General features: G+C 40.1%; 1 protein-coding gene across 3 annotated transcripts in view; it reads left to right on the top strand.

Annotated features, from left to right (window-relative positions):
• PLXNB2 (plexin B2) overlaps positions 1-16,888 on the top strand; it is a 251,221-nt gene that overhangs the window by 174,331 nt on the left and 60,002 nt on the right. For all 3 annotated transcript variants that reach the window (XM_058022296.1, XM_058022297.1, XM_058022295.1), the window contains exons 6-13: positions 224-406; positions 1,572-1,694; positions 5,436-5,536; positions 7,630-7,756; positions 9,188-9,338; positions 11,875-11,989; positions 12,684-12,786; positions 13,263-13,364. In XM_058022296.1, coding sequence (XP_057878279.1) covers positions 224-406; positions 1,572-1,694; positions 5,436-5,536; positions 7,630-7,756; positions 9,188-9,338; positions 11,875-11,989; positions 12,684-12,786; positions 13,263-13,364 — 1,005 coding nt within the window. The remainder of the gene's footprint in view (positions 1-223; positions 407-1,571; positions 1,695-5,435; positions 5,537-7,629; positions 7,757-9,187; positions 9,339-11,874; positions 11,990-12,683; positions 12,787-13,262; positions 13,365-16,888) is intronic.

Consider the following 16,888-nt stretch of genomic DNA (forward strand, 5'->3'; position numbering starts at 1 on the left):
CTCCCGGAAAGTGAAAGCATGGAAGCAGTTCTCCATTAGCAGGCTGCTCTCTGATTACTGCATTTTGGCTGGGGGCAAATGCCTAGACAATCCATTTCTCTCTTCCTACTCTTCAGTGTCTGAGGGGTATTATATTGTCTAGTAATAGGGCTGCACTTCACTCTCGGCTAGGAATTAGTGATCTGCATGTTTAACATCACTCTGTATTGCTGTTCCTTATTAGAACGCAAGCAAAAACTTCCCCTGTGGCTCCGAGCACCTGCCGTACCTCTTGGGCAGCAGGAACGGCGTTGTGGAGAGGCCGGTGCTGCAGAAGGAGGGGATGAACCTCACGGCCGTCACCGTGGCCGTGGAGAACGGGCACACCGTGGCCTTTCTGGGAACGTCGGATGGGAAAATCCTGAAGGTAACCAACTGGGTTGGGAGACTGGAAGGTGTATATATAAAAGGTTATGAAAGTCAAAATGGGATTTACAAGATCTCATACTAGGAGCAAATTCTCATGGGGCTTGGTTTTTTTTCATCTCAAAGGAAAGATGCATTATTTCCAATGTACCTCAGCTATGTGATACTCAGATTGAATTAGCATTGCCTGAATGACACTTTTCCTGAAGGATTACATACCTACTGAGAGCTTTATATAAACAGCCTTAGGTAATCTAACAGCTTTAGCCTTATCTCTATTCAAGCTCACACTGGTTTAAGAGCAACTTTTCATTTTGTAGTCATTCTAGCCATTCAGTGAATAGAAGTAGCAATAAAAAGCCCAAGCTGAAGCTCTGATAAATTCTGATTGTGTGGCACTCAAGGCTTCACATGTTTGTGGTGTTAAAATTTCAAGACTGCAACACCAAACGCCTTCTTTTGCTTGAAGGAGAGTAATGGCCATGTCCAGCCTTAAACTTAGCGCTGCCAAGTCCCACCAAACCACATGGAAATTCATATGGATGTGGTGCTTAGATGCATGATTTAGTGGTGGACATGGTGATGCTAGTTTAGTGGTTGGATTCTGTGGTCTTGGAGGTATTTTCCAACCTTAGTGATTCTGTGGGTCTATGTCCCTAAGTCACACACCTCTATCTCTTTTAAATATCTTCAGGGATGGTGATTAACCAGTTGCCTGGGCAGCCTGTTATAATGGTCAACAAACCTTCCTGTGAAGAAGTATTTCCCAATCTGAACCTCCCTGGTGCAAATTGAGGCCTTTCCCTCTTCCCCTCTTGCTTGCTTATTGTGAGAAAAGACCACCCCCACCTCACTGCAACCTCCTTTTTGGTAGTTGTAGAGAGTGTGTAGGTCTCCTCTGAGCCTCTGTTTCACCAGACGGAACACCCTACGCTGCTCCTCTTCAGACATGTCCTCCAGACCCTTCACCAGCTCTGTTGCCCTTCTCTTAATACTCTCCAGCACCTCAATGTCTTTCTTGAAGATTTGCCTTCGTCCTCCTTTTGTTCTTAATTTATTTTTAGAAACATTTTTAATGTATTTTACAGCAGTAGCCAGATGTAATGATAATTGTGGGGAAAAGGCAACATTAACCACCATTTTTTTTTCTTCCTTCCACAAAATAGGTATTCCTGTCATCCACTGCAGCTGAGTACAGCTCTCTTACTATCGAACCAAACAAGCCTGTAAAGAAGGACCTGGTCCTTGATCAAACCCAGGAAAATCTGTACGTGATGACCACAGACAAGGTAATGTGTCCTGCTTGCATTAAGGACCTGTCCCTCTTTCACTTTCTCTGCAACTTAACCTGAGATGTATACATTTTCCAGTTGTTCCTGGAAATTGCCCTATTTGGTGGGACTCCCCCTACTTTGTGTGTATGAAGACCTTTCTCAAGTCTAAGCTGATGGACTTGTTGTGACTCAGAGAACTGTAATGTCCTCTAATGATGCTTAGCAACAGGGAATAATGGGAAGTGAGATCCCCTCTGGAGCTGTCACACAGGCTCTGTGGGAGGGATGGAGTGGAGATGTTTGGCACCAGCACGCCTCAGGGTCAGGCAGCCCCAGTGCTCAGTGTGGGATGTGTGGGTATCAGTGGGTGCTGTGGCTGCCATCAGATCCTTTCAAGGGCACCTCAGGACTCACGATGCTCTCCTGATGTGCTCTCACTGACATGTCTGTAAAGCCACCAGTGGTTTTTGTGAGTCCTAGTGTCAAAAACTAAGAAGCAATGGAGAGAATTATATATTTGGGAAACGCTTTCATTCAACCTTCTGCTAGAACTGGGTACAGTAGGAAAAGTTCAAGTTCACTAGGAAGGGCATGGGCCTTCTCTCCTGGGCCCCTTCTTTTTGCTGTGAGGTGAAGGCACAATGGAGGTCTGTAAAAAATGGGAGCAAAAAAAGCAAGTAGGAAATGAGAGGGATGCCAGATTCTCCTCCATCCCCAGGGGTAATCCTCTTCTGACACTTCTCTTTGTGGAGGCTGGAGCTGCCAGCCTCAAACACTTTGTTCAGCAGCTTTCCAGGACAAGGTGGGTGACGGGCTGTGACCATCTGCAGCCCTGCCAGTGACATGGAATGCGACATGGAAATGCTCTGCACCACTAACACAGGGAGAATGAGGAGACTCAAAGAGAATGAAAGGAGAATATTTGGGAAGACAGTGCAAGAAAAATATTTTCTGGCTGTTTTTTAAAGGGATTAATATCAATTCCTGCTGCAGGAATGTTATAGCCTAGCTGAAGGTTTTTAGGCTAGAAACAACATTGGAAAAATGCCAGAAAAACAACTAGAAAAGCATTTAATAATATGACGGTGTGAGAGAGAGGTTACTTTTTTTCTTTCTTTTCGAGTTGTTTTTACTTCTCATTTGGCTTCTGTTTGGATTTGGAACACAGCTCCAAGCTTCAACATTGTCCACAAAACTCTGGGTGGCCTGTCCCCCCATTTGACAAGCTGGCACATTATTTAAAAGTCCCAAGGTCTGCACCAGGCTACTGTGTGTACTGCTGAGCAATGCAAGGGAGAGCAGCAGCACTGAAGGAAGACAAGCTTTCTGATGACAGTCAGCTTAAAATGGTAGAATTTAGAAAGACAGCAGACAACTTTTTTTCTGAGAAAACCTGCAAAAAAAAAATCAATCGCTACAAAACATTTAAATTTAGAATGCAGTAAATTTCTGCTGAAGAAAGGATTTTACTTAAATCTTTTCCAAGTAGCTCTCGTAGACACTGCAGTTTCTGAATAATGTGAATAATAGTTTTCTTTTACAAAACCTGTTTAGCTTAAATATGAATAGTTAAAGTTGTGAGCTCTGTAATGGCATTGCATTACTGTCATTTCCAGGAGTTAATTACAGTGAGCAGTCCCACCCACTTTTAGAAGCAGATAGACAGGAGGAGAATGGAGGCCTTTGGAGCTGGGAGAAATAAGGTGACATAAGCAAGGGGGGAAGAATAAGAGATGAAATATGTACTTCTGGGTTAGGCATGGCTGTGGGTTGTGGGAATAGAGGTATCAGAATCCTGATTTGTGTGTTTTAATGGTTAAAGGTAAACAATAAAGAACAACTGGCTGCACTGACAGGCATGCATGCTGCTGAGCTACCTGGCAGATGCAGACTGCCCCAACATTTAGAAATTAATTGCTTGGGCTCTGTGAGCACTTAAACGAAGTGGAAGTAGTGATGTGGTAGGTGATAACTTCTTTAAAAAGAAATCAGAGAAACACAGAAATCAGGGAAAAACAATACAGAGGTTAAGATCCATAGTGAGAATCAAGTTCTTCCTTTCCTGTTTCACCTTTCTCCCCTCTTTTCTCCCAGCTTCTGTTGTGGTGCCAAGAGCAGTGGGGGGTTTTGAGCAAATGCTTTCAGCAGTCAGTCTCCTCTGCTCCTAAAGTTTAAACAGAAAGCAGGAGAAACCCCTTGCACCTTCTTGTGGGACTTGGAAAGGAGCTTAGCACCTCTGTGCTGCTCATGCTGGTTCATTCCAAGTGTACATCACCGGTAGGATCCCAGATTCCTTAAGGTACTTAATGTATTTGGAGGAAAGCAGTCACTGTGGTAGTCACTTACCATGATCAAGCTTGTTTGCTTGTTTTACTTTTTAGCACTTTTTGATTTAGAGGGCCAACTTGCAAACCTCTAAAATTAATTTATTTGCATTTTGTAATTGGCTGTTAAAGGAGCTGTTTTTTTGAGTTTGGTTTTGGTTTGGTGAGGGTTTTTTTGTCATTAAGGTCACACAAAACTTGCAGAGACAGCAATCTCTAGGGCTTGTTTATGCCTGCCAGAATGGTGAAACAAATATTTTGTAAAATAAAAAAAAATCATTGACTGAATATTACTTATGGGTGCCAGTTAGTGAATGAGTGCCAGTGACGCAGCTCCAGTTAGCTAAAAAGAAGAGAATGCTGAAAAGGTAAACCCCTTTATTAATAAATGCAAGAAAATTGCACAATATTGACATTTTCCTTAACTGAGTCATTTTCTTTAACTCTCTGAATATGAAGAAAAGGCCAAACTCAGATTGTCAAAGTAACTTTGTAATTGCCAGTGAGATGAGACTAGCATTATTTTAAAATGAGACTATAAAGCCTACATCTCAGAGTTTCTGTTTCTATACTTTTTGTGCTCTTTAAAAGTAAAATGTAGTCATAAAATGGAAGATGTATGTCCTGTTTTCCTCTTGCATCATTGCAGCAGCATAGCTAAAAGGAATGTCTCTTCTTTCTGTGAGCCAAAGAAAATGTTGTCTATTCTCCACACTAAAGGAAATCAAAACTAGAAGCTGTATATTTACTGGGGGAATGAGACATGAGAACTGATGATGTTCTTTCCCCTGCTGCTTCCTGTCATAATTATTTCCATTTTATTTCGTGAATGTGTTCCATGGTGGAAGGTTATGCACGGAGAAGTGCAGTAACCCAAAACACCCTGGCTCTCTCACGCTTGCAGATTTTCTGAAATGCCTTCTGGCTGGAAGTGCATTTCCAAACAATTTCACCTCCATGGTAGTGATAGGGAGAGGAGAATATTCTCTTTAAAAAATGATCTAGTCAGTACCAAGTTAGTCTTTTGAAAGTATCCACCCTGCAGTAGCTGCTTCTTGAATTCAGAGCATCACTGATGCAGTTTCTATCCTGAGGTGCAGATTTCCACAAGTAATATAACTGGAGGAACCAAAAAGCTCGATTTTTGTAAACCTTGCTCATAATTCTTGATTATAACAATGTCCTACATTACTTTGAAGACAGATTAGATAATACTGGAGTGGGGAAAAAAACCAGGAAAAAGCATGTGAATTTAGACTTTGTTAAAGGGGAAAAGAAAATATATATAATATACTTAATATACTCAGGCTGAGCTCTGAGTATAATAATACAGCTGCCACAGGGAATGAGGCTGTACAGCTAAGTCCACAAATGTTTCCAGCTCCTTGTGCCACCTTCAGTTGATAGGTTTGCCTTGCTCTTGGTTTTCCAGGTGTACCGATTGCCCGTGCAGGACTGCCACAAGTACTCGGACTGTGAGAAGTGTGCCCAGGCGAGGGATCCCTACTGTGGCTGGTGTGTGCGGGAGGGCAGGTGAGTGCAGCCACTGCAGCTGCTCCAGCCCTGCCCTGTGCCCTGGGGACTGCTGGGCATGCTGATCCCAGCCCTTGGTACTCACCCTTGTGCTCCTGGCAGTCATTTCATTTTATCACGCAGACGTTGATATCAATATTCTGTGCACACAAAAAAGTCCCCGTTGACTTTTTCAGATTTGATTAGTTTGGGAAAATATATACTTTTCTGCTGGTACTGAGAATGATTATACATCTTCTAACTGTATGTTTTATCACTCCTTCAATTGTACAGTCACATGGTCTCCCAGAAAATAAAAATATGCTCCCTATTTCAGATTCAGAAACTACTGCGTGTATTTTAAGTACATCAGTAAAGTGTAAAAAAGAACATAAAAGAAAAAAGTGTTCCATGTCTCAAACAGAGTGTATAGTTCAAATGCTGGTTTTACATAATCATCTATCAAGACGTGTAGCTACAGGGAACCCTCACCTGCCTGTAGGAGAGCAGAAAGTGACATTTTGCTGACTATCTGCAGAGGTTCACTGAATGAATATTCAAGCACATGTAAACTAGGACAGCACTGAACAGCCCTGGAATGTCTCTTCTTTACACTCTGCATTGATTAGAGTGCCGAGAGGGAAGAGCAGTCCTGCAGTTCTCTTTTTGACTACTAAGTTAATTAACCCCTTGGCATGAGTGGTTGGGAATTCGTGATTCTAACTTCTTGCTGTTGGAACAAAGAGGCTGTTTAATTATAATATGCAGATGAATTTCAGGCTTCTAGTTTCCAGCCTGAAAATGTGAATTATCGCATTAGGTTACCTATCAGCCTGATGTAGCATAATGTAGAGCACTGCAGAGAAACTTCTGTGGTGTGTGCAGGTTTATGTAATATACTGTAACTCCTCCAGCCTGGGGTTTCAGTTGCTGTGGATGAAACCTGAGAATTTGGAATGTAACCTCAAACTCCTCCTGGGCTGCTGGGAGTTGAAGGCTTTGGCATATATCATAAAAAAGGCAATTTTCCTTAGATTTCCCTTCAGGTTTGTGATATGACCACTGACCTCAATATCTCAAAATATTAATGGTTTCTGAGAACAGGCAAACATGAATTTTCACATTTGCTAATATTATTTCCAAAGGGGAGAAAAAAGTGCTTCATTCTAAGTTTCAGTTCTGTCTCATGATTACACACACCACTTAGTAGTGTGTTTAGGGATGTATTATGTGAATGTTTACTCTGTATGTAAATGATTTGTTTAAAAGAGGTTTGACAGTGCTGTGCAACAGCTGCACTGCATTATAGCCCCTGATGAGTTAATAGTCAACTTTCTGCTACAGCAGACAGAGATACTCCAGCATTTTCTTTTACACTTTGCACAGAATGGAAACAATACCCATGAGACTGCCCCCACCTCAACAAGCTTTTGTAGCCCCATGCAGCTTCTGTACTGCAGCATTTCTTCCTGTACTTGAGCTGGGAAAATCTTCTGGTGTTTTTGGTGGGGCTGCACAACTGCTCTTGTCTTCCACAACTGTGACACTGCCTTGGCAGAAAGAGGTTTTAAATACTGTCAGTTGTTAATGAAAACATTCCCTACAAAATAACATTTGCAGCAATTGGGTTACACAGAAGTTATCCACAAGCTTGTATGCTCCCAGCAATACTTCTCTGTTGCATCTTGCTCTCTTGAGTGCTGTGTCTTATTAGTGGCAACACATAGGTATCTGCCATTTGACCTGCAGAAAAAAACAGTCTGTGCCCTCTCATTCAGGATGTTGTTACATATTGCAATGAAGATTATCAGCTTGATTTCAGATGGCTCCTCTGCCCCATGGTTCCTATGCTGTCACTGCCTGGATTTGGGTTGTCTGATTCAGGGTGCTGTCTAAAATAGTGTAGGCACTTGCTCTTGACATGTCAAACCATCAATTGTAATTGCACCACTAATTCTGTTAAAAAATTTCTAACCCCACTAGTCAATATTAAAGCAAATTTGTAGTCATCTTGTGTTGCAATGTCAGTCTCTAATTGTGAAATTGTTGCATAATTCAGAGAAAGAAGAATCCAGCTATAATACTTCCTTGGGTTTTGTTCCTTTTTTTTTCAGGTGCACAAAGAAGGCAGACTGTGGTACAGCTGATAAGGAGAACCACTGGCTGTGGAGTCCAAGTGGCACATGTGTGACTATCATTAGTGCAGACCCTCTAAATATGAGTCGCAGAGCTCCTGCTAAGGTATAACAGGATGATGATTTCCATAAATATTCTTGAAGCACGTTGATGTGACTACCAGAAAGATGAATATCTGATTTCTTTATGCACAGTGGAGACTAGGAATAGGAGTCTGTTTGGGTGTCTCAGTCTCTGTCATTTCTCACAGTGCTCTTTCTTGCCTGCTGCTCTTGCAGGTTGAGTTTCTGACCTGTGTAAACCAAAGTGATGCACTGGTATGGATGATAAAGCACTTACCTGAATATTATGAAAGTGTTGCACAGTGTTGTATAACCCATAAAAAGTAATTGGTAGGGGAGATTTCATGCTGCCTTTTCAGCTTACTTGGGCATGAACTTAGGTAAGCAGTGAAGCCATAAGATGTTGCTTTAAAATCAGCAGTGGATTTGCCTACACAGCAGATGCATGGAGAAGGCAAATTCAGCATGCAAAATTACTCTATGGCAACAAAACTATAAAACTGAGTTTTTGGAGTGTGGTCAGGGTGTCATAGCTTGCTGTAATTCCAAATGGGGCATGCCAGTGCAGACTGAGTGCTTCCTGGGGGTGTTCAGCAAGTAAAATCAATAAAATGGCTTTAAATTCCTCTTAATCAGAAATAAAGAAACTTTCTTTCAAGTCACTTCAATCCCACTTCTAAATTATGTAAACAGCATTGTGTTAAGGCCATTTCTATGCTGAATAAAAATATTAGTAGAGAATAACTGCTTTCAGTGAGAAAGGGATAATTGTCTTTTCTACTGGCAATACAAAATGGAAAGTTAGACTGTGTAATTAACACACTTGAAACATTAAGTCAAGAACAAGATCCCAAATTTCAACTTAATTTTCTCTTTCCTTGTTATGTTTTCCCATCTTATTTAGTTATTTTTAGTTTCTCAAATGCTTTCTTTCTCTGAGGAAGATAAGATCTCATCACCATTCAGAAATCCTTTCTCAGTATTGGATTTTTTGCATTTCCATGGAGTCTTGAGGAAAGCACTTTTTTGTTTATCCCTTTCAAACTCCACCATTTCCAACCTATCCAGCTCTGTTTTCATTATTCACTAAGAACACCTAAGGTTAATGTAATATTAATTAATTTTGTCAGAGTTTAAGTGTTAACCACTCTGTTTACTGTTGCTAAACTGGATGCTCAGGACAAGAATAAAAGGTTTTGGGTGTGTCTGTACAGACAATTTTGTTCTGGTCTAATGCATTGACAGGACAAGAGGTTTTTGTATCAGTCTGATTCAACAAAGACCCAGCCTCAAAAGACTGGTAGGGGTTTAAGGAGAAAAGATTAATAGATGGGAAGAAGTAAAAATTGAAAAGGAGAGCCATGTTCTGTCATGCTAGCTAAAATATCACCTTTGAAATTGAAATTTTCCAAGTCTTACTGGGTCTTGGCTCATTTGTTCCAAATATTTTACCGCTTTAAAATTTTATTTCCAGGTGGAACTGACTGTAAGTCCCATGCCAACTTTGACTGAGAGTGACAAGGTTTGCTGTACCTTTGGTGAAACAGTGCATTCTGCTCAATTGAAAGATGGGGTTATTATCTGTGATCCCCCTGATATAATTCCTCCAACACCAAAACATCAAGGTAAAGAAATATTGCTACCCTACATGGATAATAAGAGAAAAGAACTAGACTATTGTTTCCAATGTTATGCTCTTATATGAGGTGCCTACAAAATGAGGTTTTTTCCCCTTCCAGTCCTTTTCCCCAAATAATCTGTTGCTGAACTCTCAGTTTGCTCAAACTTTTTCTGTTGATATATTTACAAGCTGTAGCATCCCAGTGTTTCTGCTGGGAACCTGAAACAGTAGCTCGGGAGAGACAGAGACATGGAGTCAGAGAGATGTTATTCTGTGTCCCAAACAAACAAAACCCAGTTACCTAGTCTAAGCCTAAGCACTCTGACTTGTGGGGATAGAAGGGATTTCTACCTACTTCAGCTATGAAGGAATTCGTGTCTGACTTCTTAGTTTTGCTCTGGTCAACAATACTTCAGTGGCTTTTTTCTGGTTCATGTTACAAGCCTATCCTTCTAGCATCCAGCCCTCTGCCTGTTCTTCTGTGTGTCCTGCAACCTCTGCAGCAGTAAGCCTGATGGAAAAATACTTCATCATATAATTAAAGACTGCACCATTGTTCTGAAGCACTGATTATAGGCCTGAGGTCTGTTGCCAGCCATAATTCTGTGCAGTTTCCTAGACGGTGCTTTGTTCATGCCATGGTTCATACATCTTGATGCATAAACACATGGAATGAGACTCATTACACAACACTGTTTATTATGTATCAAGTTTAAAAATCTGAAGAGAAATAACAAGCAAAAAACATGTGCTCTTGCAGCTTGCAGACATACCCCTGAGGATAAGTCTTTTATATGCATTTTAACAGTCATGAACTGTCAAAGTGGTACTTGGAAGCACTTTTTAAGATAAGTTTCAATTCTCTTAAGGCTGAAACAGGTAAAAATCTAATTTTAGTTGCAGGGAGAGTAATTACATTAAAATCTCATTATTGAATTTTAAACTAGCTGGAGTATATTGTGGTATATCAGATTCTGCTAAGTGTTAAAGCAGCACACTGTTATTTAAGGCCAATTCACATTCCCTAAATATTTTGTAAAGCAGGACACAAAGCAATGGGCTTGATAAATGTGATATCTGGATGTCGTCCAGCACTAAATGTAAGACTAGAAGTCTGTCAGAGAAGGCATTAGAATAAACAAGTAATCTAGAAATAATATGACTCTCTGAGTTGGTTGCACATCTGAAAGGATATTCAAAAGCAATATTAGGGTGCTCAGAAACTCAGCAGACACCAGGAGAAGGCAGGCAGCTACAAGCATTCACAGAACCACAGAATTTTTAGGGGCAGAAGGGACCTGGGGAGGTTACCTAGTGTAATCCCCCTGTTAAAGCAGGTTTACCTAAAGCAGATTGCACAGCATCTCCTCCAGGTGGCTTTTGAATGTCTCCAGAGAAGGAGGCTTCACAACCTCTCTGGGCAGCCTTTTGCAGTGCTCTGTCACCCTCAAAGTAAAGATGTTTGTCTTCCTATTCAGATAGACCTCCTGTGTCTCAATTTGTTGTTCCTTGCTCTGTCTGAACAGTCTGGCCCCATTCTTTTGACACCTGCCCTTAAGATATTTGTATGCATGGTATTTGTGTATTCCTGGCAGTCCTGAGACATCCAGTTACTGTTAAGAAGCCCTGTTGATGTTGGACAAGTCTGGGTTGTGGTTGGTTGGTTGATTGGTTGGTTGGTTGGTTGGTTGGTTCCAAAAGGAATTTCTAGGAAGGATGCCTTTTCCCAGTCCTGTTGTTAGGAAATCCCCTGTCACTGCTGTGAGTCTGAAATATTCGAGGGGACCCAGTGCAGGCAGAGGTAACTCCCAGCCAAGCAGCTGATGGTCTTCCAAGAACCTGCTCAAGGAAAGCAGAGTTTGAAGTTGCTCAATAGCTTGTGAAATAGCTTGTCATAAGGGCTTAATGATTTCTGCAAAAGGTATTTCGAACAGTTTCACTCTTTAGTAATAATCCAGACAAGAAGTACATTTGTGGAGAAATGGTGTATGGCAAACTGAAGCTCACAAATGCCTGTGGTAACTGTTGCAGGCACTGTTGGGCATTAACCACAAAGAGCACTTGCTTGAATTCACGTAACATTTTTAATTCACAAATGAAAGGAGTAATTTTACATGCAGACATATTCATATTTAAGAAAATGTTTTATTTAAAATTACTGTTCTTGTGCCAGTTTTCGTCTGTGTTCAATTATGTCTTTAATCAGTTTTCCTTGTTCTTCTAGACTCTTTTAAAGTCTAGCATGATAATAGCACCACTGAAAAACACTTCCATAAAACAAAACTATTCTTTTAATATTCTTCTCCCCTTTTTTCTCTCTCTGTTTTTCTTCTGAAAATCATGCACTGAAAAATTTTGCAAAGCTTAAAAAGACAAAACAGAACTTACAGATTTTAAGTCATGAGATTGAGAGTGTTAACAGTATAGTTAAATATTTGCTTATGTCCTGTAAATTAATAAAACTGTTATCATTGTATCATTCAGCTCAAGAGCTGAAGAATTCAACAACCATTTGGATAATTTTTTTTCTTTTGTGACAGATCATGTTTCAGTTCCACTTCAGTTAACCTTTGAAAAGAACAAGATTTTTTTTGCATCACATACTTACCCTTTCTATGACTGCGAAGAAGCAATGAATCTTATTGAAAATCAGCCGTGAGTATTTCAGCTTCTTAAATGTTTAGATCCTGTAGCTTGGTGTGTTAGGTAACTGGCACCTGAATTACTCAATCATTTCATAATTAAGCCTTTGGCACTCAAAATTTGCCGGTGTCCAAATCCTTTTTCTTACATTTTAATGGAGTTTAAAAATGGTTGAAGGGCACCTGGTGAACCAGCAATATAAAGCATGGAATAGCAATATTCATGGCACATATAATTAAGGCCAGTTCATTGTGTTGCCATTTCTGGAGCTGCTAATGTGTCTGCAGGTGAGCAATGTGGACAATTGTGTGCCTGCTTGTTCCCTGTAATGATGATAGTTTGGTGTTTTGGATTGCAGTGCCTTCAGATAGGGCAGGTGCAGCCAGCCCAAAGCCTTTGTTCATCCCTATGTATGAAGGTTGATCAAAATCACCTCCAGTACTCTCAGGCTTGATCTCAAAGTTTTTGCAAATGCTATGATTTTGCAAATGCTATGATTGATCCCTGCTCAAATATTTATTAAGGGATAAAATAGCTTTTGGGGGTTCTTGAACTGTTCTTGTGAAGTTTTGATCTTAATATAGTAAGGACACTCTAACAGACTGATTTACCCTCTGTGAATATATATGGAATTTCGTTTACTTTTCTTGGTAGTGGGGGGAAAAAAGCCTGACAATTTGTCATGACTACCGTGTTATATTTGTAGATGCTATTCCTGTGCAAGCAATAGATGGAATTGCCAGTGGGACTGGAAGAGACATATCTGTGAAGAGTCCTCTTCAGTACAAGATGTGATTAAACAAAATATGGTAATGTTTAAAAATAACATTGTTAGGTTTTTTATTAGAACACTTCAATATTTTGTTTGCTGGATCTCTCATATCAGTTGGTCGAATTAGAGATTTGAAAATGATTCTAAAGTTAACTCCAGAAGTGTAAGGTGATTTTTTTTTTTAGTGACAGTGCGGGGGTGGGAATTTAAGGGTGTGATTGAGGCGGGGCAGTGAGACTGAATAACTCCTGAAAGGATATTTCTGTGCCTTTTACTATTTTGCTTCAATGGGAGGAACGAGATTTCAAGGCAGGGAGAGATAATCACCCACAGCTTTGACATATGCTGCAGTCATTTTTAGCATGTCTAATTTGAAAGGGTGTAATCAAATCTGTCACTGTATTTTAAGCATGAAGTTCTTCAGAACAATCATTGTATTGTCCAAAGGCCATTGGAGCTTGTTGTGATAAGATTTTTTATTTGTAATAACATATAAAATGTATCTCTCCCCAGGAAGGAGAATGCCCACAGTTTCTAAACCCTGTCCCTTCAATAATACCTATGGAGTACCAAACAACTGTGTATTTTGAGGGAAAACATCTAGATTATTATCAGGTAAGCAGATTAATTCAATGCTAGCTGTCATTTGAATGCCTCTTAAACTGCATCCACACCCCTAAACTAAAGCATTGGTTCATGTGCCTTGGAGATCCTGCTTGTAATTTAAAAAAAGAAAAGGGCTGCATTCAAGTTTGATAAAATATTGGTTACTGTGGTAGAGTCATTGCCAAGAGAGAATCAGAGCTAATAATCCTAACTATTAAAATGGAGGGGGCAGTTTAAAGAATGTAGACTGGACCTATTGAAACACTGGACAATTATTTTTCATGTAATGAAATGAGAGGAGCTGTAGGAATTGTGAATGTTTCACATCTTTTTCTAATTAAATACTTGATGGGTTTTGTTGCTATTGTTCTAGAATGACATCACTCTGTGTGCTTAATTTTTTTCAAGTTTTCGCCTTCCAACACAAAAATGCACTCAGACATTAAATATTTCTTAGTTTGGATAACATCATCTTTCACTTTTGTGTGTGTGTGTGTGTGTGTGTGACCATCAAACCAGAAGATCAGGTATTTTCTCACCCATAGCAAAGGCTTCTCTTTCTTAGTACTTGATTCCAGAAAATAAATTACGAAGTCTCTAAGTCAGTTAGACCCCAGGGTTTTAATTGTGTTATAGTCTAGACAATGCATGAAATGTTATTTGTTAGTGGGATGAAAATGAAGCTTTAAAACCATTTTTAGGTGATAGCTCAAGTATTGTTATCCGTTTCTATTCTTTGTTTCTGTGTTGTCTTTGTGTAAATGGGAATTGATGATAGATGCACTGGGGAGTGCATTGATTTCTTTTATTCCTGGCCATCTATCATGGGAAAGAAGGCTCTTCTTTTTGAGGGTTTTTTTTTTTCCTTTTTCAAATTGGAATGCTGTATAGCTTCTAAATTCCTTCTATCACCTTTGCTGCTCCTGTCAAGGGATGGAAAAGGGTCAAGAGGCCAGAAGTGTAGCAATATAAGAAGAGTATTCAGAGAAGTACAAAAAGCAACCAGTGAGCACCATGTAAAGACCATGATGTGTGTCACTACTATAGACATATATGAAAACTGTGCTGTAAAAACATATGTTCAAAAATAAACATTTTTGTTTGAAGACCTTAAAATATATGCAGACAGTGAAATGCAAATTTAGTGAATTTGGTCTGTTCTCTGAGATGCCAGAACTGGTCCCTGGTAGGACATGTGGCTGTGTGCAACATGTGGCATACAACACCTCTCCTACACCCACAGCTAATTGAAAAGTATTCTGGAGATTATACTTTTATTTCTTTTGCTTAACATTAGCAAGCGCTGTTTTTCTGCCCAAGAGGAAAATCGTTTCCTGCTCCCTTGTTATAATTGGAAGAGCTTTTTCTCTCTCTAGAGAAATTCAGGGCAGATGCATAATCTAGATGTGCTGAATTTGACTTCTAGTGGACCCTTGTCCTCCAAGGAGAAATAGCAGCAGGGATGCAAAAACTATTTCATCTAGTTTATTATTCTATGAATAAGCACTTTAATCTTTCTGAACTACTAGTTACAAAAAGGGAATGGAGAAAAGGCTGATGGGGTTTTTTAATTCTGTGAGATGTCAATTGCATTTAACAATGCAAAGACACATCCTGTGGATTGGACGCTTTGTCATGGGGAGCAGTGTTTAACAGTTTGCCTACAGAATGTATTTATTTAGCTTGGAACTGGGAAGTCTTATGAGGAGTTCAAGTCTCTGTAGGAAGCCAAGGTGAATGCATAGTCCCAAAACTGGAAAGATGCTGGAGAGCAATGAATGTCAAATGATGTCAGAGTAATTTTTCTTGGGTGGGAGCAATGTGAAAATGTCATCTCTGTCATGGGGTCAGCTCCATATATCCATATATGGTACAGAGGTGTGTTTTTAATCAAAACAAGAATGCCTTTAGTGACAGGACTTCAACAAACACAGGCAGTGACTACAGCTATATACATAGCCCTTTAATACATGTGATAACAGACAAATAAGGCATGAAATAGTGGTAATCACAAAGGCACTCATGCCTGTGGGATTATAATATCTGAAGAAGAAACTTTGATGATTGAAAGTTCATTTGAATGAAGGGCATCACTTACACTTAGCCTTTGGTAAACATTTCATGGAAAACAGGGTGGCTCAGGAGAAGCCATGGATGGATATTTTGTAGGGATTGGCCCACAGCCCAAATGCTAAATAGCATTTGGCTTCTCATGTGGAACAATTTTGCCACAGGATATGCTGGGCATTACAGCATCTTTGAAGCTAGCAGTCATGCAGCTATGAGCATATTTAAGGTCTTTATTGGTTAGGATGTTGGTATATCCATTTTCCTCCTGTTTTCCTTGCCTAAATTCTTGCTTAGAAAAAGCAGAAAATTAATGTTGTGATGTCACTTCGAAATACCAGTTCTATTATCTTGATTTAATCTGTGTTTTACTTAGAGGGGTGTTGCACACCCAGCCTTGCCATGGGTGACTAAGTGTACTGTCCAACATTGTGTGTATAAGAATCTTCATCTCTAGGTGGAGATGAACATTAAAGGGCTTACTTGGTGAGTAGGAGAAGAAAATGGCTTTAAAAACTGCTGTTGCTGGACTATATCAAGAATTATTTCTATACTGGAAATACAGAAACTGCTGTACTTCCATTGAGGGTGGAAGTATAAACTCACACGTTTTGTAAGCTCCTGTAAACTTGTGAATGCTTAAAGCACAAAGAATAAGTCTCCTCATGATAGCTTCCACTGGAGGGAAATAGCCTAGAAGAGGAGGAGCTGTTGACTGTTCTTCCCTTCCTTCCTCTGAAAGAATTTCAGTAGGAAGGAGAGAGAAATCCAAGCTGTTGTCATTCTTGTGGGAGTAGCGCCATCCAGGACAGGCAGAGGGAGGGAAGTCTAGTGCTGATCAGTCATATTGCATGCAATTTCTGAGAGGCATTCTCCAGCTGAGTCCTTGAAAGATTGGCACAGTAGGAGAGACAGATGTACCAGCATCGAGATAACCTTATTAGCTTGCCAAAGATTTTCGTTAAAAGTAATTTCCCATTTGGATTTGTCTTTGTCATGTGTGTCCGATGTGTAACCTGCTTCCTAGTGCTTGCTACACATCTCTTGCCCCCAAACTACTGACTGTGAGCTCTGCTGCCTTCTGCTCAAGAGCCTGGTAAGCAGCTCCTGATTTCAGTGCACTCCAGGTATCAGCTGTCACACACACCACAGCTCTCCTCCTCTCCCAGAGCCTGCTGTTAAGCATGTGGGAAAGCCTTACGCAGGAGCAGCAGAATTTGAACGCTTTTGAAAAAGACATTATATTAAAATATGTGGGGCAAGGAAAACAAGACAGCATTCCTATAAAAAATAATTGTAAGGAGATGGTTTAAAACCTGGACTATGTAGATGTTTTCTTTAAGGCAGAATGGGCTGTTAATTTTCAGACAAGGCTTTTCAGAGCTAGGCTGTAGCTTATTTCCTATATCTAGCTTCCTAGAAGGAAGAAGTAAAAGGTTTGTTTTCGTCTGTAAAATAACCACCCA

The sequence above is a fragment of the Melospiza georgiana genome, chromosome 4 (genome assembly GCF_028018845.1).
Source record: "Melospiza georgiana isolate bMelGeo1 chromosome 4, bMelGeo1.pri, whole genome shotgun sequence".
Lineage (NCBI taxonomy): Eukaryota > Metazoa > Chordata > Aves > Passeriformes > Passerellidae > Melospiza > Melospiza georgiana.